The 24,871-nt window shown below is 35.3% G+C and overlaps 3 protein-coding genes across 4 annotated transcripts; all 3 read left to right on the top strand.

Annotated features, from left to right (window-relative positions):
• The first annotated feature begins 10,166 nt into the window (after positions 1-10,166).
• On the top strand, positions 10,167-14,387 carry LOC140860338 (cell number regulator 6-like). Of its 2 annotated transcripts, none has more exons than XM_073263312.1 (5): positions 10,167-10,404; positions 10,479-10,604; positions 11,479-11,593; positions 12,944-13,212; positions 13,977-14,387. In XM_073263312.1, the coding sequence occupies exons 2-5, from the start codon at positions 10,494-10,496 to the stop codon at positions 14,202-14,204; spliced, it is 723 nt and encodes a 240-aa protein (XP_073119413.1). In that variant the 5' UTR covers positions 10,167-10,404; positions 10,479-10,493; the 3' UTR covers positions 14,205-14,387. The 2 variants fall into 2 exon arrangements, with proteins under 2 accessions (XP_073119413.1, XP_073119412.1); XM_073263311.1 differs by having other exon boundaries at positions 10,167-10,352.
• Positions 14,388-14,849: 462 nt separating this feature from the next.
• LOC140860670 (probable aquaporin TIP5-1) lies at positions 14,850-16,213 on the top strand. The gene is made up of 3 exons (XM_073263676.1): positions 14,850-14,973; positions 15,419-15,672; positions 15,839-16,213. Exons 1-3 carry the CDS (start codon positions 14,850-14,852, stop codon positions 16,211-16,213), a joined length of 753 nt encoding a protein of 250 aa, XP_073119777.1.
• A 6,112-nt stretch (positions 16,214-22,325) lies between these two features.
• Positions 22,326-24,434, top strand: LOC140894345 (NADPH-dependent aldo-keto reductase, chloroplastic). Its single transcript, XM_073302841.1, has 5 exons — positions 22,326-22,445; positions 22,765-22,940; positions 23,100-23,343; positions 23,565-23,744; positions 24,207-24,434. The coding sequence occupies exons 1-5, from the start codon at positions 22,326-22,328 to the stop codon at positions 24,432-24,434; spliced, it is 948 nt and encodes a 315-aa protein (XP_073158942.1).
• Positions 24,435-24,871: the final 437 nt, after the last annotated feature.

Consider the following 24,871-nt stretch of genomic DNA (forward strand, 5'->3'; position numbering starts at 1 on the left):
AACATGATACCACTGACGACTTTCGACTCAAAGCATCGGCCACTACATTAGCTTTACCCGGATGGTAGCTAATGTCACAGTCATAGTCCTTCACCAACTCCAACCATCTGCGCTGTCTCATGTTCAACTCCTTCTGTGTGAAGAAGTACTTGAGACTCTTGTGGTCTGTGAAAATCTTGCACTTCTCTCCATACAGATAGTGCCTCCAGATTTTCAAAGTGAAGACCACTGCTGCCAACTCCAAGTCATGCGTCGGGTAGTTTTGCTCATGAATCTTTGGCTGCCTCGACGCATACGCAATAACCTTACCACACTGCATAAGTACTGCGCCTAAACCCAGTTTAGACGCATCGGTGTACATCACTAACTCCTCGTGTGGTACTGTCATCGCTAACACTGGTGCAGTAGTGAGTGCTTCCTTCAGCTGATCGAAGCTCCTCTGACAGTCTGAACTCCAGATAAACTTCGCATTCTTCTTGTTCAAGGAAGTCAAGGGTACTGCAATAGAGGAAAAACCCTTGATGAACTTCCTATAATATCCTGCCAAACCCAAGAAACTGCGAATCTCTGAAGCATTCTTCGGAATACCCCAATTCTGCACTGCCTCAACCTTAGACTGATCAACTGCAATCCCATCTCTCGAAATAATGTGGCCAAGAAATGCCACCTGCTCAAGCCAAAACTCGCACTTGCTGAACTTGGCATACAACCGATGCTCCCTCAAAGTCTGCAAGGCTGTCTGAAGATGCTGTCTATGCTCCTCGATGCTCCTAGAATAGATCAAAATATCATCAATAAAGACTATGATGAACTGATCTAAATACGGCTGAAAGACTCGGTTCATGAGATCCATGAAAACCGTTGGAGCATTGGTCATCCCAAATGGCATCACTAAGAACTCGTAATGCCCATATCGTGTCCTGAAAGCAGTCTTGGACACATCTGCATCTCTAACACGCAACTGATGATAACCAGATCGCAGGTCGATCTTGGAGAACACCGAAGCTCCCTGCAACTGGTCAAATAAATCCTCTATCCTCGGCAATGGATACTTGTTCTTCACTGTGACCCTATTGAGCTCTCGGTAATCGATGCACAGTCTCATACTGCCATCCTTCTTCTTCACAAATAACACCGGAGCTCCCCACGGAAAAAAGCTAGGACGAACAAAGACTTTCTCTAACAACTCCTGAATCTGCTCCTTCAACTCTTTCATCTCGGTAGGAGCAAGTCTGTACGGTGCCTTAGAGATAGGCACGGTGTCTGGCACTAAGTCGATGTTGAACTCCATATCTCTCACTTGTGGAATTCCTGCAACATCCTCCGGAAAGACATCCGGAAAGTCACGAACCACCTCTATCTCTGATAATGATCTGCTAGATGGCTCTGAAGTCGTGACAATACTCGCTAGAAACCCCCTGGCAACCCCGTCTCAATAACTTCTTCGCCTGAATATGAGATATCACCTGAGGCTTATCACTGCTCTGAGATGCATGAAAAGTGAACGGGTCGCCTACTGTAGGTCTCACTGACACTGATCTCCGACGAAAATCAATCGAAGCTCCATTGACTGTCAACCAGTCCATGCCCAAAATCAAATCGAATCCACTCAATGACAAAACCACCACATCTGCTCGAATGGAGTGTCCCTGCAGCTCCAACTCCAGTCCTCGAATAACCTTCGAGGTAGAAATAATCTTCCCTGACGGCATAGTAACATCATACCCACTGTCAATACTCTCAGGCGTGATGCCTACCCGCCTGATAAACTCCAGGGAGATAAACGAATGCGTAGCCCCTGAATCTAGCAACGCAAACGTGGAGTTGCCTCCAACTAGAATTCTCCCTGCACGCAGAAAATTCCCAACAGTTTCATACCACTACTAAATTTTCCCCAACAAGTCACTACTAATTCTTAATTCTAATCATAAGTAAAACATGCTTCCTATTCTAACATGCAATTAAATAACCCAAATAACAATAATTTCAAATTAAAGACTAAATTTTTAACCAAAGGAAAATTATTAAAAGTTAGGGGTAAGATATACCGGTGATCAAGGAGGTGTCTGGATCTACCTCCTCGGCCTGCATCACAAACACCCTACCAGCGGTGTTCTTCTTCCTCGGGCAGTTAGCTATCTGATGCCCTGGCTCCCTACAGTGGTAGCAAACTCCTGCTCCCAATACACAAGGTCCCGAATGCATCTTCTGATACTTCGGGCAAGTGGGATAAGCTATGGCATTAGGGGCCCCGCCCCTCTACTGCTGCGGCCTCTGCTGCTGATTCGGGCCCTTAGCCGGCCCTGTTGAAACGCCTACTACTAATAAAATGCGGAAAAACTTTTTTTTTTTTTTTTATACTATACTATATACATATACGCCCATACATATATGTATAAACTTTAAAAATAATATTACAAATAATAACTCGCTTAATAAAATCATAAACATTTATTTGATAAAATCTTGAGTCATGCAATAGATAAAATAATGTCTATAATGAAAATTTATAACTTATGTCTACTAAAATCATGAAAAATCAATAAGTAATCATAACCACTGAAAACATAAAAATATCCTGAATAAATAACTCATGCATAAATAAAATTCTAGCGAGACGGTCACGGGACCACTGCCATGCTCGCTCATACGTCCTCGCCACCGGTAGGAGCTACATCATACTCACCTGCACCATATAAGCGTAGTGAGCCTAGAGGCTCAACATGTCTAATCCTTTATAACAAGGTTAAAAATAATGCATCACGTAAATACTAATACATATACATGTACATGAGCATGCGTGGAAACATTTTTCATAACATAAATGCTTAATCATAAATCTTATACATAACATAACTTTCTTCATCATACATAACATAATTGAGCATGTCATAAACATAAAAACTGTGTATGGTCATATCCATGAATGTGACTGATAACTGTGCCGACTGATCAGTCTAAAGAACCATCGTACGTGGCGGTGGATAAATCCACCTCTATGCTGGTAGTAAACTACCTCTGTGCCAGTGGTAAAACCCACTTCTATGCCGGTAGTAGAACTACCTCTGTGTCAGTGGTAAAACCCACTTCTATGCTGTCACATCACTTCAATTTCCATAAAAATATTTTTCATGCTCAAATCTTAATCATAAACACATCATAAAATATTTCATGTATGCATGCACTTAAAATATGTCCGTAATATATATTTAATTAATTTTAATAATAAATATACTTTTACTTAAAATAGACTTCATGCATAAAAATAATTAAATATATATTCCGGACTTAGTTTATTTTCATGGATTGGTCCAGACTGCTGGTCTCTCTACTAACCCCTTAACTGACTTAAAGCCTGTTAACTAACTTAAAGCCCATAATTAAATAATTAATTTTAAAAATTATAATTTTTACTAAAATAAAATACTTAAATGTTATTGGGCTTAAATAAAAATATTTAGGCCCAATAACTAATTAATTCATAAAAATTCCTAGACTGGCCCAATAAAATCACTGACTAGCCCAAAAATTCCGATGGGCCCACGGGCCCATAAAATTATTGGGTTAACTTAAAATAAATTTAAAAAGCCCAAATAAAATTATTTGGAAGCCCAAATAATTTTATTTCTAATTAAATGGCCCAAAAATCCAATTAAAGCATTAAACATTTTAAAATTAAAATACTCGAGCCCGGCCCACCTAGCCCGGACCCGGACCTGCCTGACCCGACCCTAGACCCTACTGACCCGACCCACTACCCTGACCCGACCCGGAACCACCCAGAACCCCCCTTACCCGACGCCCCCTCTCCTTGCCCTCGGCTGCGCGAGCAACAGCCTTCCGGGGCAGTTGCCGCCGTGCTCCGGCCGTCCACTGGCCGGAGCACCACCACCTACCTCTAGCCCTCTTCAAGAAGTTTCCAACCATGTAAGAACCAGCCCAAACCATCAAGTATAGAGGGAGAACGAAGCTCTGCAAAACTGCCTACCCGCAGCTCGCGCGCAGACAGGAGCAGCTGTGGCGTTTTGCTTCGTTCTCGAGATTCCGACCACCTAAAATCGCGAAACCAATTGCAAAACTCAGCCAACATCTAGTAGGTTCCAACCCAACAAACCTCACCCAAAATAGTGGCCTGAGGAGGGAGAACGAAGCCTTCTCCCTCAGAACACAAATCTGCGCGATCTGGTGCACTAGAGGAGAAGTGCTTCGTTTCAGACCAACCATGGACAAAACCAACAGGACCACACGACCACAAGGACCCTAAGACATGCCCTCAGATGTGGATTAGCCGCCTGGACCTTTACCATGCATAAAAAACGTGATCATACTCATGAAAAATCAAGCAAAACGTGAGAAAAAGGAAAGGAAAATACCATCTGCATATACTTCTGAACAACAAACATATATACCACAAACTTTCTGCTGTAAAAACCAAAATAATAGCTTATATGGTGTTGAGAAAAGAATTAAACATGTCTTTCGTAATTATTTGACAACGAACGATGCGTTTACGGGACTCCGGGACGACGAACCTCCAAAATAACTCAAAGAACTCGAAGCTTTCGGCTATGGGGCTGTTGTTTCTGTTGAAGCCGATGAAGGAGAAGGTGAGGGAGAGGATGGAGGCGGCTTAGACGTGAGTTTAGAGTGTAGGGTTTGGTTTAGGATAATTTTTTTTGTATAATAAATATTAACTAAATAATATAGATAATATACCATAGAAAAATATAATTTAAAACTCTCTAATAATAATAAAAATCTGATAAAATATCTCCTAATCTCGAAATTATTAAATAGGCAAATTTTAAAAATTAATAAAAGTCAATAAAGAGACTAATTTTTGGCTAAAAATAGCCCCTTAAATAAATATATAACTAAATACTAAAATTTTCTTGACAAAATACCTTAAAATATTATTTTAAGGCTCATAAAACTCATAAAATATTTTTGGCTAAATATTTTGGTATCTCGTCCGTCCACGGTCCCGTCTACGCGATCAAAACCAATTAATTTCCATAAATCACAAAAATCACTAATTTTGGGTTAAATGCTAAAATAACTTAAATTATGCATATAAATCACATAATAACACATAAATTCATTTAACCCTTATTTTAAAATTAATTTCTCCTAATTATGCATGCGAATTTACGTATTAAAATTTCCGGGTGTTACACCTGTAAACTGCTTCTTCGCAGGAGGCTGCGAAGATGGTCGCTGATACGCAGCTTGAAACTGCCTCTTCCCCTGCTGCTCTCTCTGAATCTCTCTCCGACCCTCCTTGGAACGCAAGGCTCTACTGACTGCAGACTCATAAGTAAGGACGTCTGCCATGCGAACATCATGCTTGATATCCGCCTTCAAACCCTCCACAAACTGCCTCAACTTCTCTGGTGGACTATCTGAAATCAGAGGCACAAAGTGACAGCCCCTCTCGAACTGTCTCACATACTCAACCACTGTCTTGTCCCCCTGACGGAGACTCATAAACTCACGGATCATGCGACTGCGCACATCCTCAGTGAAGTACTTGGCGTAGAAGATACGCCTAAACTCTGCCCATGTCAGTGTAGGAAGGTGAACTCCTCTGGCTGCACCCTCCCACCAGAGTGCTGCATCACCCCTCAGCATGTACGTCGCACAGTTCACCCTGTCGGTGTTTGTGATCCCCATATAAGCAAAGATGGACTCCAGAGAGCGAATCCATCCCTCCGCCACCAAAGGATCGGTGGTACCAACAAACTCCTTGGGTCCCTTCTTCTGGAACCTCTCAGCAACGTCCTCCTCATGGGACAACCTGGGACGAGTAGCCTGCTGCTCTAACAGAGCAGTAATCCCTGCCATCATATTCGCATTGACCTGCTCCAATGCTGCTAGAGGGTTCTGCGGAGGTGGAGGTGGAGGTGGAGGTGTAGGTGGAGGTGGAGATCCCCCACGTCTGTTCATCGGTCTAGGAGGCATTCTGCACCACGACATATTTCTTTACGTAAATCACCATGCATAACTAAGTTGTTTAAAATTTAATGCTAACTTAAATTCTAAAAATTAAATCATGCTATAAACACTTAAAACTTACAGACCGGTAGCGTGGATTTCTGAGCTCGCATAGCAGTAATGACCCCTCCAAGAACCGTGCTTTGATACCAACTGAAACGACCCTAACTCTATAATTAATAAATAATATGCGGAAAAATTTTTTTTTTTATACTTACTAAATAAAATATGTACATATATGCCCATACATATATGCACAGAATAAAAAGATTTAAAAAAATAAATAAATAAATAAATAAATAATTAAATACTTAAATAAAAATGCATTCTTTAAAATAAAATAAATATCTGAGTCAAACATTTAATTAAAAATACTGCATAAATAAAATGATTAAAATTTGCATGCACTGACAATATTCAATAAAATATTCAAAACTCACAACCACTGAAAAATAATATAAAATGTGTAACGTGCTGACATAATAAAAAACATGCATGTGACTCAGACATCTATCACGGTCACGGGGTCACTGCATGCCCGCTCATACATCCTCGCCTCCGGTGGGTACAACCTCATCCTCAACGTACTCACCTGCACCATACCAGTGTAGTGAGCCTAGAGGCCCAACATGCTAACATAACAAGGGTTTAAAATAATTTAAAACAATTAAATACTAATACATACATATACATGAATGAGCATGCTTGAAAATTTCATAACATAACATAACTTAACTTAAATAACATAATACATAAACATTGTTGAGCAATTTATTTTCTAACATCGCATGGTTGTATCCGTAGTGTAACCTTAAATCATACATTAAATACTGATCAGCGTGGAAACCAATGTACGTGGCGGTGACGAATCACCTCTTAAATTGGCAGTAAACTGCCCTTCAATAGTTCATATATGGGGACGAATCCCCCTTAAATTGTCACACTACTTCAAATTCCAACATAAAATATTTTATTATTGCTCAACCTTAAACATTTAATTATGCATAAAATTATTTCATGAATGCATGTACTTAATTAAAATGTGTGTCCTTCATATATATTTAATTTAAATTTTTTACTAACATATAAATATTAAAATAACTTCAATGCATAAAAATAATTAAATATATAATCAGGGCACATGCAATTTTCTCATGGATGGTCCTGGACTGCTGGCCCTAAAACTCAAGCCCATTTACTTAAATCTGACCCATAAACACTGAGACTGGCCCAATAACATACTTAAGCCCAATAAAAATTATTCTAAGCCCAATTAAATAATTAAAGCCCATTAAAGCATTCTAGGCCCAATAACAACTTAAACTGGCCCAATGGGCCCAAAAGCCCAAATACTGGCCCAATAACTTTTATGGGCTCAAAAGCCCATAAAATTAATGGACTAACTTAATTAAAATTTTAAAAACCCAAATAAAATTATTTGGAAGTCCAAATAATTTTATTTCTAATTAATTGGCCCAAAAACCCATTAAATCATAAAATACTTTAAAATTAAAAAGACTCGAGCCCGGCCCACCAAACCCGGACCCGAACCCACTTAACCCGACCAACTACCCTACTGACCCGACCCGGACCACACCTAAAACCCTAAACCCGATCCCCCTTGCCTCTTCTCGGCTGCCGGCCTGCTCCGGCCGCCCTTGGCCGGAGCGCCGCCGCCCAGACGTAGCCCACGTCTGGGCGGACCTGACCAGCCCCAGCCCCCATGCAGTCCCACGCACCGAGCCGTGGCCCTCTTCCTCGAAACCCTAGCTGCGCCTCTATCTGCCCTTCCAGCCCTCACCTGTTCGGCCGAGCCCAATCCAGCCCCTAGCCCAGCCATGGCTCGACCCTAAGGACCCTACCAGACCTAAGAACCATCAGCCAACAGCCCTTGACCGATCCATGCCTAAAAGAAGTGAACATGAAATAAGAATGGGAAAATTCGAACTCCTCAAACCATAACACACTTGTTCTTCTGAAAATTCTTGAAAGAATCCAATGCATTCACACACACACCGTTATACACTGATATAATACAAAGAAATAAAGAAGGGATCATGCCTTTCACCGTAAAAACGAAGAGAAAACGAGCGTGAGACGATTCCGGGACGACGGGAGCGATGACAACCGACTTGGACCTTCAAAAACCGAGGCTATGGTGTTCTTTCTTGTGGGAAGCCGATGAAGATGATGAATGGAGGGGAGGGAGGCGGCTAAGAGGGGTAATCGGTTAAGGGTTTGGGGTAGATTAGGTTAGAGTTTTTATTTTAATAAAAATAGGTTTTTAGGATAATTAAAATATATAAATAAGGGTTTTTAAATTCAAAATATATAACTTAAAACTCTAACTAACAATTAAAATCTGATAATAAATTTAACAATCCCGAAATACATAATTAAGAAAATTTTAAAAATACTAAAAAGTCAATATTTTAGCTTATTTTGAATAAAAACGGACTCCTAAAATTATATAAAATTAAATACTAAAAATTTTGAGATAATAAAACTCAAAATAATATTTTAGGGCTCTAAAAAGGCTCATGAAATTAATTGGCTAGAAAGTTGTCATCTCGCCCGTCCACGGTCCCGTCTACGCGATAAAATAATTAAAATACTAAAAATCATAAAAATCACTAATTATGGGTTAAATGCTTAAAAATAAATTTAAATCATACACAAATAATTCACATAATTATTTAACCCTTAAATCTAAAATTTACATAATTAAATATCCTAATTATGCATGCGGATTTACGTATTTAAAAATACCGGGTGTTACACATACTCTACCTTATTGTGTAAATTTCTTTAATTAACAAAAAAATATCATTATAAAAGAAATAAACTAGGGCTGCGTTTACTTAGTAGAATGAGATTACACGTGGATAAATCATATTAGGATTATTAAAATGATTTTGAAGGATTTAGAATAATGATGGATAACAGTAACATGTTTACTTCGAGTTATTAATTTTGAAATTGAAATAATGATTGAAGGAGGAATGACAGTTTTACCCTCAATTTATGATATACAATCTAATGCTTAAATTTGTATTCATATAATTTGGATTGAGTTATTTTTTAACTAAATTATTATTGATTCATACGGAGGCATTTTCATTTATCAAAATTATTAGGTATAAAAATATGTATTTTTTCAAAAATAATAAAATTAATAAATTGAGTTATAAAAAAGAGAGAGACGGAAAGAAATTAGGAGGAAAACAAAAAAATTGAAGGAGGGTAGATTAGGATTTATGTGTATTTTTTTCATAAATATTGGTTAGGATGTGTTATCCATTGTGTAATTAAGGATGTTTAATCTCACGAATTAGGGTTAAATGACGGGTCTTGAGATTTGAGAGATTTGATTTTTTTTTTAAGTAAACAATGGATTATGTTGGATTAATAAGCTTATCATATTGTTATCAAGTTAAGTAAACACACCCTAGATGTTTTTTTTTATTTGGTTGAACTTTTTATCTATACAAAATTTAAACACTTCTCGATAACTTAGTATTACACATCATGTCTAATTTGGAAATTGATTTAGGCAGAGTTTGGTAGGAGGATTAAATATTATTTTACTATTCATATTTGTTTTGTCTAATTTTGGATTCAAATTTTATAAATTATTAGTATCGTATAGCATTATATTATCTAAATATATTAATTTACTATTCTTATATTATTCATTCATCGTCTCGTACTCATACAGAGTCAAACCGTGTCTTAAACTTTTAAAGATGCATTTAAAGTTACATGCTAGCTAGTTACTTCGGATTTGGATAAATAACTTATAAAATATTTTTATAAAAATGATTTTTTTACAATTATTTCACGACAAATTTAAAGTGTTATTTAGGAATAAATACGCGTTCTGACAATTATTATATAAAAACTTTATAATTAAAAATAATTACGAAGATATTTGGATAAATATCTATGAAAACCTTTTAAATTGTAATATTTTTTTTCGATTTATTACTCCGCGTTTAAAAAAAAAAAAACATATTTTGCTTAGGAGAGAGATGATTCAATCCCACGTAAAAAGCAAAAAGAAAAAGAAAACAAATTGATTAACCTGCCTAATCATCTGACGTGGAAGAATTTGATTGGGTAGAACAACACGACGTTTTCTATACTCCGCCTCAGTAGAAATCAGAACTAACCCTCCCTGGAACCCACCTGCAAGTTACCCCAAGAAAATTTTCAGGAATTTTCGCACCAAAATTCTCGCAAATCTTCAATTTTAATTCAATGGCAATCGCGTTACTCATCAGTAAATAATAGCACATTGATTGTGTAATATACATTTATCCCCTGCGGTTACGTAGCAAAGTTCTTGTAACTACTCTGTATGCATCGGTTGTTTCTTTTGAGTTGATTTCTCTTGAATTTGAGTTGAAGGTATTCGAGAATGAATTGATTATTGTTTGATTTGGTCTGGGTTTTTGGGTTCTCTTTTTTTTTTTTCCCCTCAGATCTTTAAGAGGTAAATGGAGGAGGAAGTGAAACACGCGTCTGCGTATGTGAAGTTGAAGAGGGATCAGGTGCCGCTTGAAGACATTACTCCCGGAGAGCTTAATCAGCCCGTTGATGTTCCTCAGGCATGTTTTAGATTCGTGCATATTGTGTTATAATTGATGATGCATTTTTGTAGTGTGGACTCTTCGTGAAAAAGTTTGACTTGAATGGATCTGTGTAGCTCGATTGTTTTTGAGGGAGATGGGTCATTGTAACGAGTCGTCCTGGTTCTTAGATTATGAGTTTTTGTCTCGATGCTTTAATGTGTCAATGATATCAGGATTTACATGTGTATTTATCATTTTGATTCATGTTCTCTATTATGTATGAAGTTTAATTTTATAAGAGTGGGGATTCATTGATATATATATATATATATAGAATTGAGTGTTTAGGTTTGCATAGGATTGCCTTGAAACGTCTGGTTTGGTTTGGTTTGGATGCCTTCGAAAGCAATCTGTTTGACATCTTTTCGAGATGAAGTAACAAGCAGAGAGCTTCATTCTTTTGCTTGAACAATCATTGCTATGATCTTGGGTGTAAGATGAAGTTTCTTTTGGCAATTATTAGTGCCATCATCTTATCAATTGGGGCTAAGTTTGTACCTATGGGGACAGTTAATACATAATGATGAGGAGAAAACATATTCATTGATTTTAATTCCCACTGTGTAGCGGATCATTTGTATTTGAACTGATTCAAGGATATCCCTCATTTAAGCTCTTATGATATAGCATGATACTTCATGATATATTTAATCTGCCACTATTTTATCTATGAAACTTTTTAAATGCCGGTATTTTATCTATGAAACTTTTTAAATATCACTTTAAAATTTTTTGATGTGGTTTCATTCAAATTTATTTTGTGTTTTTGTGCTCACTACAATCTTACGTATTTTAATCAAAACATTTTAAAGTGAGGATTTAAAATCTATCCGTGTGCTTCCATCTGCAGCTGCACGTTCAAAAATGCAACGAATGTGGACAGCCTTTACCAGAAAGCTATCGAGCCCCTGCAGATGAACCTTGGAGTAATGGGATTTTTTCATGTGCTCAGGATACAGAAAGTTGTAAGTTGCATTCTTATCACGTCAGACAAAGTGGATAGTCAACTATTGTCAAATGTTTGATCACACTCTTATTTATTGGATTGATCTTAGAGCTCAATGTCCAATTATAACAGACTTGCGTAGACTGGCACCAGATACATGAAAATCAAGTAAATGAAATAGAAAATTCATGTCTAACAACCTTCCGAATCCACTATTGGAGCATGCTGTGAGCAACCAATTTGTCAACACAAAGTACATCTTGATTCCAAACAAGCGAGAAACAATAATCAACTAGGGTAGGTCCGTATTGATGAACCAAGGATCCAAGGGTAGGTCAGGATCTCTCTATGGCGGATGAAAAACATGCATTCTCATGTCCATGAGCCCTCCTTTCTTCAATTAAGATATCAGCTTCTACCACGGAATGTTAAACAGGTTTCTTGTCTTGTTATTTTCTTTGACCTTCATGTCGATCATGGTCATGTGGTTGATCTCCATGCGTGTTACGTAGTTTGGGATAGAGAGTCGATCCTTCATAGTTAAGCACGGCTTTGAGCACATACAGTTTCCACTTTATATGGATGTCATTTCTGTTTTACGTTCACAACAGACCTTGATGCCATGTATGGAAAACATTGTCACTCCAATACAAAATTGAGGCCTGTCATTGTGAAGCAATTTGGTCACAGAATGTATAAGGAATCCGTGGTCAGCCTAAAAAATTTGGCTATTGTGCATAACACTTTTATGTTATTGGCATAGTGGCTTCCGTGGTATCAAACAGAGATTAGATCTGCAGACCTGGTGATGGAACCAATCATTGTTACAACCATGGATCCATGGTTGTGCTTCCTTTGATTACTTGCAAAATGACCAGTGTTACGAGAGTCCTTTTTGTCATCTAGCATGGTTGTAATCATGGAGCAGGGACAGATTCGTGGTTACCTTGGTCAAGGTTTCAACACTCCATCTTCTCTACATCTTTAGGCATGTGATATGTCCTTTTGCTCGTAGAGTCTACGTGACATGAATTTTGTTGACTTCCCTTGATATTTTTCCCATTTTTTTCTTCGTTCAACCTACACATTCAACAAACAGACAATCATAACCTGCAATATAGGAAAGAAATATGTCAGTGTGCACGAGTACAACGGTAAAATACAGGCAGATAAAGTCATATAATTCACACTTATCAAATATATTATAAACTGTGGGGAAAACTTTCAAGTTTATATGAGCACATTAACTTTAATATACTATGAATGGCTTTCCTTGATTTTCTTCTTACTACCATCTAATCTGTTTGTTGTGACATAATGCCACAAATTAAAATAGTTGCTCTAAAGTTCCTTTCCCCTCCTGCAATAGGCTGGACAGGACTATTTTGTCCCTGCGTTTTGTTTGGTCGTAACTTTGAACAAGTGAGAGACGACGCAACATGGACTGGGCCCTGCATGTGTCATGCCGTGTTTGTGGAGGGTGGCCTAGCACTTGCTGCAGCAACAGCAGCCCTACATGGTTTTATCGACCCTGGGACTACCTGCCTCATTTGGGAGGGTTTGTTTTTCAGTTGGTGGATGTGTGGAATATACACTGGCCTTGTACGACAGTCATTGCAGAAGAAATACCATCTGGAGGTGAACTTGATTCTTTTATTTATTTGAATCTACTTATTGCTGATAAGCTGCCATATATTAAAACTTTAAGAGGCTCTTCATTCTTTTTTGTTTAAAGACTATGAGTGGTTTCAGATTGCCGTTGCTTCATTGTGGCTATCCTTTTCATATAAATGCCCTGTATCTGTCATTTCCCAACAGTCAGGCATGTTTTCCATCGTCTTTTTTTCCATTGGTTTCTTTCTTTTCCTGCCAGAGATTTTTCAAACAAAATAATATTTGTGGGTGTGTTTGGATTTGTTTCAGGAAAAAATAATAATAATTTGTGAATCCCTTGTTTTCAAGACCAATTATATTATGAAGACAGATAACCACATAATCACTGCACTCTCTCTTGGCATTTTTTTTAAATAATTAATTTTTTAATGAAAAGGAGACAATAATCCTAATGTATCATGCAGACACAGTGCTTCAGTCGCTTCAAAAAAGGAGTAGGTATTAGTTATGTTTCAAAAGTATTGGCTGGTGTTCATTCATGATTGTTGCTCTTTCATTTTCTTATGCAGCTGATATTTCCTGCCTTTCCTGAATGAAATATTACTAAAATAATGTTTGTTGTTACGATCCCATAATAGTTAAACGAGAAATTTTGGAATGGTTGATGAGTTTGGGTTGGCTGTTGGGCACTTGTGCTTGTGATGTAACACCAATTAAGCGTCTAAAAAAGGGAGAATATGTTGTTTCAATGTTAATTCACCATATAAGTAATCTGTGCTCCAATGTAGAACTCGCCTTGCGACCCTTGCATGGTGCATTGCTGTATGCATTGGTGTGCAATCTGCCAGGAGCACAGAGAGATGAAGGCTCGCCTAGAAGATGATTCCATAATGCCAATGGCCATTGTGAATCCGCCTCCGGTTCAAGAAATGAATGCTTCTGGTGATAGACAGGATTCGGCATCGCCCTCTAGGAATGATACCGAGCGAGTTACTGTAGAGATGCAAGCTTTATAGAGGCCTTTGTTCGAGATGGTCCAAAAGTACGGTTCATATTTTGAATGGTCCAAGAAAGTTGAGAATATTTTTACTCTAATATCGAACCAAAGGGTGCAGGTTTTAGCCCCCCCTTTTGATTGGAAACCGTGAATATTTGTCCTCAATTATGCTCTTAATTCAATGTTGTCATCGATTACTCCACATGCATGAAGAGATTGGATGCGAAAGATTATGGTTCCACAATATCGTAAAAGTGATTAAATTCATAAATTATGAAGTAGAGATATATAAGTTATTTAATACTAATGTTGTTAATTATAATCATCTTTGTACGAGCAAAATCCTTGTCTGTTCATCTGTACAGATTTTCTATAGATACTTTTTTACCAAGCAATTAATTATTAATTACCATATTAAATTAAATTAAATACTACAAACACACACACTGTTTCATTAAACTAGAAGGGATTGTGTTAAATTCTGGACCAACCACAGGCTGCCAAGTGGCCCAGTCTCAAGAATTCAAAATCCATCAGCAACCGTCACAACTGTTCATCCCGCCGGTCAAAACCAAACATAACCAACAACTCAACACCACTTAATTTCTCCAAAATCCAAAAATTATTATTACATTATATAATTCCGTAAAATCGATAGCCGAAAATGGCGTCACTCGGATCCCGCTTGCAACATTCGATAACTCCCTTTGCACTAAGATCATATCTGGCCGAGTTCATCTCAACCTTCATCTTCGTTTTTGCTGCCGTCGGCTCCACCATGGCTTCCAGTATATATGCTTCAATTCCTTCTTAATTCGACCCTTTTATCTTCGGGATTTTTCTTCATGCATGTTTCATCGGAAGATCGATCGATTTAGAGCCAGCCTGTTTTGCATGCCAAAAATAATGTCATTGTGGATTTTTTTTTTTTAATTTTCATAAAATTAATTTGTTGATCACAAAATCGATGGTGAAAACGCGATTGTTGAAATATTAGTTTTACGTACCTTTTGAAACTTAAACTTGGACAATTGTTATAATTGAACTAGACGTACGTGTTAAATATTGATGATCATTAGGCTTCGCAAGTGATTTCATGCATGGGTCAAATTAATTAATTAAAATGCAATGGCTCTAGGATTATCAAAAAGTGTAAAATAGAAGATTATTTAGATCTAGTGAGAGGGATTTAATTAAGATGTCATTATTACTTTGTTGAATGTAAAATTACAGGGCGGATGATGGTGGATGCGGCGCCGGCCGATTCTTCCAGCCTGGTGGCCAATGCGGTGGCTACTGCCTTTGCATTATCAGTCGCGGTGTATATCTCCGCCAACATCTCCGGCGGTCACGTGAATCCGGCCGTCACATTCGGCATGGCGATTGGGGGACACATTTCGGTTCCCATGACTATATTTTATTGGATTGTTCAAATGCTTGGCTCTGTCATGGCATGCCTTTTGCTGAAAACCATCACCATTAGCAAGGTACGTACATTAAAATACATTCAACACATAGAAAACGTACGTCTAGTTATTTCAAGCATGTTAGTAACAAAAAAATTCAAATGAACGCTTATCATAGACAAATATTTTGATTTCTTCATGAAAATGGTGTCCATTTAATTTATAATTTGGAGTGTTTTGTACGTAGCATGTTCCGGTGCATGGAATCGCGGAAGAGATGACGGGATTCGGCGCAGCCATACTCGAAGGTGTGATGACATTTGCGTTGGTCTACACGGTCTACGCAGCTTCTGACCCCAAGAAGGGTCCGACCGGAGCGATTGGGCCGCTGGCGATCGGACTCATAGCCGGGGCCAATGTACTCGCATCCGGGCCCTTCACAGGAGGGTCGATGAACCCGGCATGCTCCTTCGGCGCAGCCGTCGTTGGAGGGCGTTTCAAGAACCATGCGGTGTACTGGGTCGGACCTTTGATCGGAGGCGCGGTAGCCGGGATTATTTACGATAATGTAGTGTTCCCTGCCGAGTTAAGGGGCGTTCCTGAAGGCCTTGGTGGGGTTTGATTTGCTTAAAGAAACTATAGCTAGCTAGGTTTGGTTATTTTTTTGGTTTAGGAATTTTATACATTTGTACTTTAGAGATGTTAAAAAAACATATCCAATCAAACTAGCATGTATACTATCGTGGGATAGAGATTTTGTTTGTAATCTAATTTAAGTTGAACTTTGATATCGAGTTGGAAGTTGGCCCATTAGGGCAAGAAATGAACATTGTTCATATATATGAACCATGTTTATTTATGTCGACAACACACACGAGTTGCTATCGCGTGAGGCCCGCGGTCACCCTAATGATTCTTTTTTTATATATAATTTTTTTTTTGTTTTAATTTAATATATGTAAGTCCTACCTTTATAATTTCAGTCTTTTTAACAAAATTTCTAATTTTTTGAAAAATGTATCATAATAGTTTTTGTGTAAGATTTTCATTAATGTTTATATTTATATTAAAATATTATTTTTTATAATATATCTTTTTCTTTTTTTTTAATATTAATATTTTGTTTTTTTTTTAAAAAAAACAAACACATTTCGTTTTATTAAAAAATTTGTTCACAATTTTTAACTCTTTCGTGTTCATATTTTTTGTTTAATAATTTAAAATTTTATTATTAAATTATTAAAAAAATTATATATTTTTAATTAATATTATATAAATTACAATTATTATCACAATCATTTATTTAGTTATATTATATAATTTAAAAGTTATTATTTGAAGTATATATTTATTTAAATATGTAGTTGCAAAATTTTTAAATTAAAATGAAGGAATGCATGAGTGATTGGATAGTGGGATCCCAAAAAATTATGTTTTTTTGGGTTCATGATTGGGGATGAAAATTTTAAAAAATAGTGAGTTTTAAATTTTTGATTTGGCTATAGACGTCGCAAAAATGAATCCATTTTCTAAGCGGGTATTTATATTGACCAAGTTTTGGGCTCGTAAGTCGTAACTGACCATTAATCTACACAACTCAATCAATCGGCGAACTCGACAAATTCTCTTACAACGTACATTTAGCAAATTTTAAGTTATCATAATATCATTCCTTGTAAAAAAAAAAAAATTATACATACGTTAGGTTCTTACTGGTTTAACCTTGTGTTCAAATAATTTGGAAAATTCCTTTTGTTGTTTCAAGTTTTTTCAGTAAATTTTTTGATTTTAGTTGCATTGAACCGGCAAGAATATATATAGCTGATGATCGAATCGGTATCCATTTTCGCTTATTGGAAGTTGATTTCAGCTTCATGCATGGGATTGAATGATCTCGTAGAAATTAATATATATATGGAATGAAAACTAATATGGAATGAATATGGCCTTATAACGAAACAACACACATGAAAATATGAGTTCATTCGATTCTGACAGATGAATAATTATCCGAAAGATAACATCGAATTTTCGGATCGAGAACTTAGCGACTGTTCCAAAATCTAAAATTTGCTGTCAGAAATCAAAATCCGTGAATTGAAATACCCCATATATCGAAGAACGTGGCATAATCTGGAAGCCACATGCTGGGATATTCTTGAATTAATCTTAATACGGTTGCGCCTCAAGTTCCTAAATCCATGTACATATCTTTGTAACTATAAATTTATTATTTTATCATCGTTGTAGGGGTTACATCCGCTATTTAATTTTGTCTCATCTATAATTTACTAATTTTCAAAATAACAATTTTTTTTTTTCTAAATCATGATTTATCATTGTTATGAATATCCCACATTGAAATATTAAACTAATAAAGAGTTAGTTATAAATTCATGAGGCAACCCACCCAATAAACAAGCCTTTTGGAATGGACATCTCATGAGTTTATAACCTAACAATCATCGTCGCTTCTCTCCTTAATTAATTAAATTTAATTTACTGGCACCACCCGTAATTGTCGTCGTAATCGGAACTTGGTCGGTTATATGGTTCGGTCATTTTTTGTTCTATTAAAAATTTGTGATTTTAATTTTCTATTTTGTCAAATTTTATTTCGATGTTTTGAAAAATTTTCATTTTTTTCATAATCAGAAATGCTGATTTCTGCACTTATCAACATCCTTGGTATCAAATTAGACTCAAGTCGAAGAAAAATACTAAAATTACAAAACACTGAGGATTGAAATCGCAAAAAAAATAAATATACAAGAATAAAAATACAATTTTCCCAATTTTATTATTTTTTTTCCAAGCCCTGATAAATTCTCATGTATTCAACTTACTTTAGGGCTTGGTCGGCCATTAATAAATTTGTTAAATGGTATTGTACTTTTTTCCGTTAGGTATAATGAAAACATCATTTCTCGTATTATTATTTTTTATTACAGTTTTTAAAGAAAAATTTTATCCATTGTCATTATAATCTTCGTACATTATTCAGATGCATGCATATGAACAGGTGGATTGGGATATATATCGATTGAAGATTAAGAGGTTCTCTGTATGTATGTTATTGCATGCGTCGCTATCTATTACTACTTTTCAAATTTCTTCATTTAAAATTTAAACTAATTAGTTATATCAAAAATAAAAATTTTTGAATAAAGATAAATATAAAATATAGTTAAAAAAATTTAAAAACGAGGGTTTCATATTTGCATGACTAGCATAAACAGAATTAAAAAATTTTGGGTATTTGAGAAATCACAAAAACTTTTATATGATAATATCATGGATTAATTTTATGAGACGAATTTTCAATTAAATCCATGAAAAAAATATTAATTTTTTTTTTCTCTGTAGAGTTGAGTCATTACCATCACGAGAATTATCCCTTTGAAAGGTTTTATAAAGTGACCAATCTTAACTATTATCCATTTGAAAGGTTTTATAAAGTGACGGATTTGCAAAGATTTAAACAATCGCTTTAACTGGGTGAACAAAAATTTGTTGTTATATATAACATATTTTGGAGATCACGACAAAATGCTGAAAAATGACCAATCTTAACTATTATCCCTATGAAAGGTTTTATAAAGTGACGGATTTGCAAAGATTTAAACAATCGCTTTAACTAGGTGAACAAAAATTTGTTGTTATGTATAGAATATGTTGATCCATCAAATTTATTTTTACTTGTGATAATAAAAATTACTTCAATTTGCTCAGTTTTATCATCTGATTTCTCTTTAATAGATAGTGTATGTTGATCACCAACTTCATAATTTTATTTGACATATGAAGTAGCAATCAATTTTCTGAGGTTGCAGAAATTAGCGAGATTACTAAAATGTTAATAGAAAAAACATCAATTATTTCATTTGATATATTTAATTTGGAAGTTAGCATTGCTATTATCCGTTATAACTGCATCTGTAGAGAGTTTTTAGTAATGAAAATTATTAAAACATCACTTCGTAATCGACTGAAAGATGATTGAATAATTTTTTGGTACCGTATATTGAGTGAGATGTGTTTGATACAATTGATAATAAAAATATTATTAAGTATTTTCAAAGCATGAAATTTGGGAGAGTGTTATTGTAAAAAGTTAAAAACATAAAAAGTTAATATATGATATTTATTGTACATTTTCTTAATTCTATTGAATTCGCCCCTTTGATCGAAAATTTTGAGTACGCTACTAGCTGCACACGTATATATGTTAAATTTTTTTATATAAAATGAACAGATTTTGGGACAAACAACATAAAGAAGTACTAAGTATTATTAGATTATATAATGAATTTGTAGTACTGGAAATGATATAATTTGGTCGGCGGTTGATGTAAGTTATGAATAGTAGTCAATCTGGTAATCACGTCTTAAAATCTATTTAGGGATTTGTAGACCATCTGAAATTTAAGCGGACAGGTGTTTCCATCTTATTATATTTGTTTTGACTTTTGAATCAATTAAAGATTATTTAGTGCCGACCAATATAATTTTTCTGTCAGTTTTGAAACTGACTGAGAAAATCAAATGATTAATTATAAATCGAACAAAATATTTTCTCCAAATATTTATGCACTATCGAAGATTAGGGTTAGTTCGATCCTATTACAAACAATCGATTATATATGATTTATAGATATATATATTAGATAACGTGAAAAATTATATGTGCATGATGTAGGGTGTTCTTCTTAGTCTAGGAACCAGGAGGAAAGGTCATCCCCTCTCAAGATTAGTCGTACAAAATTGGAATATTTAGGTTTTTCATGTGAAATGATTTTACAGATTTATATCAGATGAGTTGATGTGGTTCATATTTAGAGTGAAAATTAATAACTATCATATCAAAAGTAATTTTTTTTCATAAATCAAGTTTGAATAAAATATTTATCTCATTAAATTAATTCATCGGACGGTCACAAAAGTTTTTTTGAAAAACACAAAGGATGGAAGTTGGTTATTGATATAGTGTGTGTGTGTGTTTTAATGATATAGTTAATGTTTGTGTGTGTATAATATAATTATAATTATTATTATTATTATTAGTTGACTATCCACTTATCTAAAATATCAGGGGTAGATTTGGAACGTGATAGATAGTCCCCCCCTAGAGCTTGACTAAATCCGCCAATAATCACTCGTGATTGTGAATGTTTTCATCTAAGTACATTTGACTTTAAAATTGGAGCCTTAATTATATATAGTTACACCATATTTCCTGAGGTGAATTAAGTCAACCTTTTGACATTTCTTAATAATAATTAATTTTCTTTATAGTTTTTGGTTAAACTCATACCCAAACGCCACCTGGCCGCCGGGCATCTCCGAAGAAGACGGCGGCGATTGACTTTCAATAAACAAATCTCAATTTATTTCATTATTTTATTACAGAGAAATAGGTCAATTTATATAGGGAAAATATTTGAAGTCAACAGGCAACCACCCTCCAAAATGAATTAAGCTAATTAACATAGTTATCGTTCGTGATTGAGGATTAATTGATTAATTGATTCGATTCAGTCAAATTAATTAATATTTGAATTTATGCATATAGTTTTTTCGCAATGCAAATTAATTTGACTTTTTGAAAATATTACATTGCAACGTTGTTCAGTTGTTCTACATGATAATTGGAAACAGTTAAAATGATGCTAATATAAATATAATTCTCAAATATAATTGAGTTGAAGATACTACTAGCTAGTATTCAACAATTTTTTTTTTTTGAATATAGTATTCAACAATTTTAAATGTTATCAGAATAAATTTTTAATTTGGTCCATCCATTATTCAAATTTTGGTCAGTAACTTTGGTTTGTTTTTTTTAAGTCTTATTCCGCGGGAGTATTGAGATGACATCATAATTGTATTGGTCTGACACCTAGAAAGTGGAAAATACTGTTTTGAAACAATGAATTGCTAATATGATGTCGGAATTACTGACCTGTTTGGTGTCAGATCAACAATTAGATCAAAATAGACATAAAATATCAAAACTAAAATTTGAACACTAGGTACATCAAATTAAACCCAAAATGATGCAAGATAATAGATCGAAAAATCTATTTCCCCATACATTATCCAATACTAGATATCGTTTTAAATAGAACTTTTAACCGAAATCAAAATTTTCTGAAAAAATTGATTATAAAAGATTCATGTTATGTTTATTTATGATTTTTCATGTCAAAAATTTTGGAAGAAAATGTAGTGATCGAAATGATTCTCCAACAATGTGTAGCTATCTTTTACTAATGACTTAACATTTTAATAAAGTATTTTGATATATATATATATATATATATATATATATATATATATATATTAATATATTAAAACAGGTTTTCAACTTGTAAAACATATTAGAAAGATCTGCAACAAAGTACCACGTATTTATATTTTAGTTAAAGTATATTTTTTAAAAGATAAAGTTAAACATTAAGATCCCTAAACCTTGTTGTGTACTTTAAGATACTGTTTTTAGAATTGGGGAATCTCTCAAGACATGGAAGATCCCCTCATTTCTTTATTATAATATAATATTTTCTTGACATCTTCAAATAACTATACTTCAAAGATAACAATCTAGTTTATTACATTTAATGGCTATTTTTCCCTCTAGAATTTGAGTATAAATAAGCCAATCCACATGTGATGTTTTTCATGCAAATTGAGTTTAACACAAATTGAGAGATAATTTCTAAGAGTTTCAAAGAATGAGAGACAATTATCAGATATTGAATAATGGAATGGCCATACCAACAATTGGTATGGGGACTTACTCCCCCGAAAATGATAGAAGAACCACTGAAAATGCTGTCAAAATGGCCATCAAGGTATGCAAATTTTCGATAAAATCTTTCTTCAGTAATGTTCTTCATGTGTCTTTTCAAGGTTTTTAAGGGGGGAAAAAACATAATTCTCAAGAATATGTATCGATTTTTCACCTTCACTTTGTGTGATCAAGGTTATCAAGAAAATAACATGCATATGTAACCATTTACTTGTGTGAGGGTAAGCAGAAACAATCGCCTCAGCCGCCCTCGAAATCCATGTCTTTGAATACATTCGAATATAGTCATGTTTCTATTATATGTCTCTAAATGCGAGTGGCATATGTTGAACATGAACTCAACCAAGATTCAACTCTTACAGATGGGATACTGCCATTTTGACACTGCTCAAATATACGGCTCCGAACCGGCTTTGGGAAATGCCTTGAACAGAGCAATCTCCAATGGTCTTGTTGAAAGAGAGGACCTTTTTGTCACGTCCAAACTATGGGGAAGTAACCACCATGACCCTGTTTCAGCCCTTGAACAAACTTTAAAGTAAGTACTAATTACAAACTCTTCAAAGCACACTTTAATGAGGCCTAACTCAGAAAATCAACGCGAAAATCGCGACTCAATACATTTTTTGAAACAAAATTTACATTTCCAGAAAGTTTACAAAGGTCTTGGTTTTGAAAGTTTCCATGTCATCTGCAGCAATCTTGGGATGGAATACGTCGATATGTTCTTGGTGCATTGGCCTGTGAGATTGAAGCCATGGGTTTTTACCCCTTTGCCAAATGAAGAAGATTTCGAGCAACTAGACCTTGAGACAACATGGGAAGGAATGGAAAGATGTCTGGAATTGGGTTTGTGTAGAGGAATTGGTGTAAGCAACTTCTCTTGTACAAAGATAGAGAGGCTCTTGGATTATGCATCAGTCATTCCTGCTGTCAATCAGGTATCTTGTTTGTGTCAAATCTCAAATGGCTAAATATCGAACGCGAGCACGTACAATACATTCATTCATTGAATCAAAGGAGAATCAATGATGTACAAACAGTACTTCAAAAAGGAGTGATTGAACATGGATGGATAGTGTGATCAACTAGGAAAAGATTCAAAAGATGATTAGAGGAAAAATTATTGGTGAAGAAATCTGATAAAGTTGATTTGATACAGGTGGAAATGCATCCAATGTGGAAGCAAAGTAAACTGAGGGCATTTTGCAAAGATTACAATATCCATGTAAGTGCATATTCAGCCCTTGGTGGACCAGGCAATTATTGGGGTTCAACTGCAGTGGTTCAAAATCCCATTATTCAATCCATTGCTCATAAGCACAATGCCACCCCAGCTCAGGTGAGCCATGAAAGTTTTGGATCCTTGAATTTAGAAAGTGCTTGCTATACATTCACTCCATCTTGTATGCAAAATCTACAATAAAGCATTCATACCTCCCTAGTGTGTCTTGTGTGATTTTCTCAAGCATCCATGTATGTTGAATAACTGAACAAATACAATTTGGCTGACCTAGAAAAATCCCTAGTGTGCTTGTAGGGACCACCTAATGCTAGGTGCAAAGTCAGTACATATATTTCTAGAGATTTTACTTGTGTCGGGTACAACAGTTTTTGTGTTTGTGTTAACAGTTAAAAAAGTGAATTTGTGTAAATCTAACATACACAAAATGATATCCAACTTAGAAATATTTCGCGTTAAACATTGCATAGACATGTGTGCTTTCATGAAGAATCACAATTAAGTACTTGAATCAAGTACATCACTTCAGCCAAAGGTAACAAGTTTTTGTCTTTCTTGAAGGTTGCTCTGAGATGGGGATTGTCTAAGGGGGTAAGCGTAATCGCGAAGAGTTTCAGCAAAGAAAGGTTGAAGGAGAACATAGGAGCCCTTGATCTCGAGCTAGAAGACGAAGATTTACTTGAAATCGAGCAGATGGAGCAATGGAAAATAATGAGGGGGGAGTATTATGTCAATCAAACAACAAGCCCTTACAGGACCATCCAAGATTTATGGGATGGTGAGATTTGATCATCGTACCAAGACGTTCGTTGTATACACTCTTGCAACAAATAAACGACTGCCCATCACAATCTGAAGTTGTTCTTACACAAATCATGTTCTGCGTTTTCTGTTAGATCTTGGGTCTTACATTAAGCCACGTCACCTATTTGTATACCATCTTGTTCAATGGTCGAATTTGATCAAAGTTAATACATAAAGTTTTGAGTTATAAATGCCAAAGCAAGCACAAAAACTACTCATATAGTACCTCTTACCTAGTTAACTAACTGCACTGGAGACTCGGATTATGGGGTAGCTCTAGACCAACAGTCTCAATCTTTTTATTGCCAGGTAGCTCGAGACCAAGAGTCTCAATCTTTTTATTGCCAGATCAAGCGTTATTCACCTTCTTCGACAAATTTCAACACGATAACCATCATACTATCGATCTATTACAAAGAGTA

Source organism: Henckelia pumila, chromosome 4 (assembly GCF_033568475.1).
Source record: "Henckelia pumila isolate YLH828 chromosome 4, ASM3356847v2, whole genome shotgun sequence".
Taxonomy (NCBI): Eukaryota; Viridiplantae; Streptophyta; class Magnoliopsida; order Lamiales; family Gesneriaceae; genus Henckelia; species Henckelia pumila.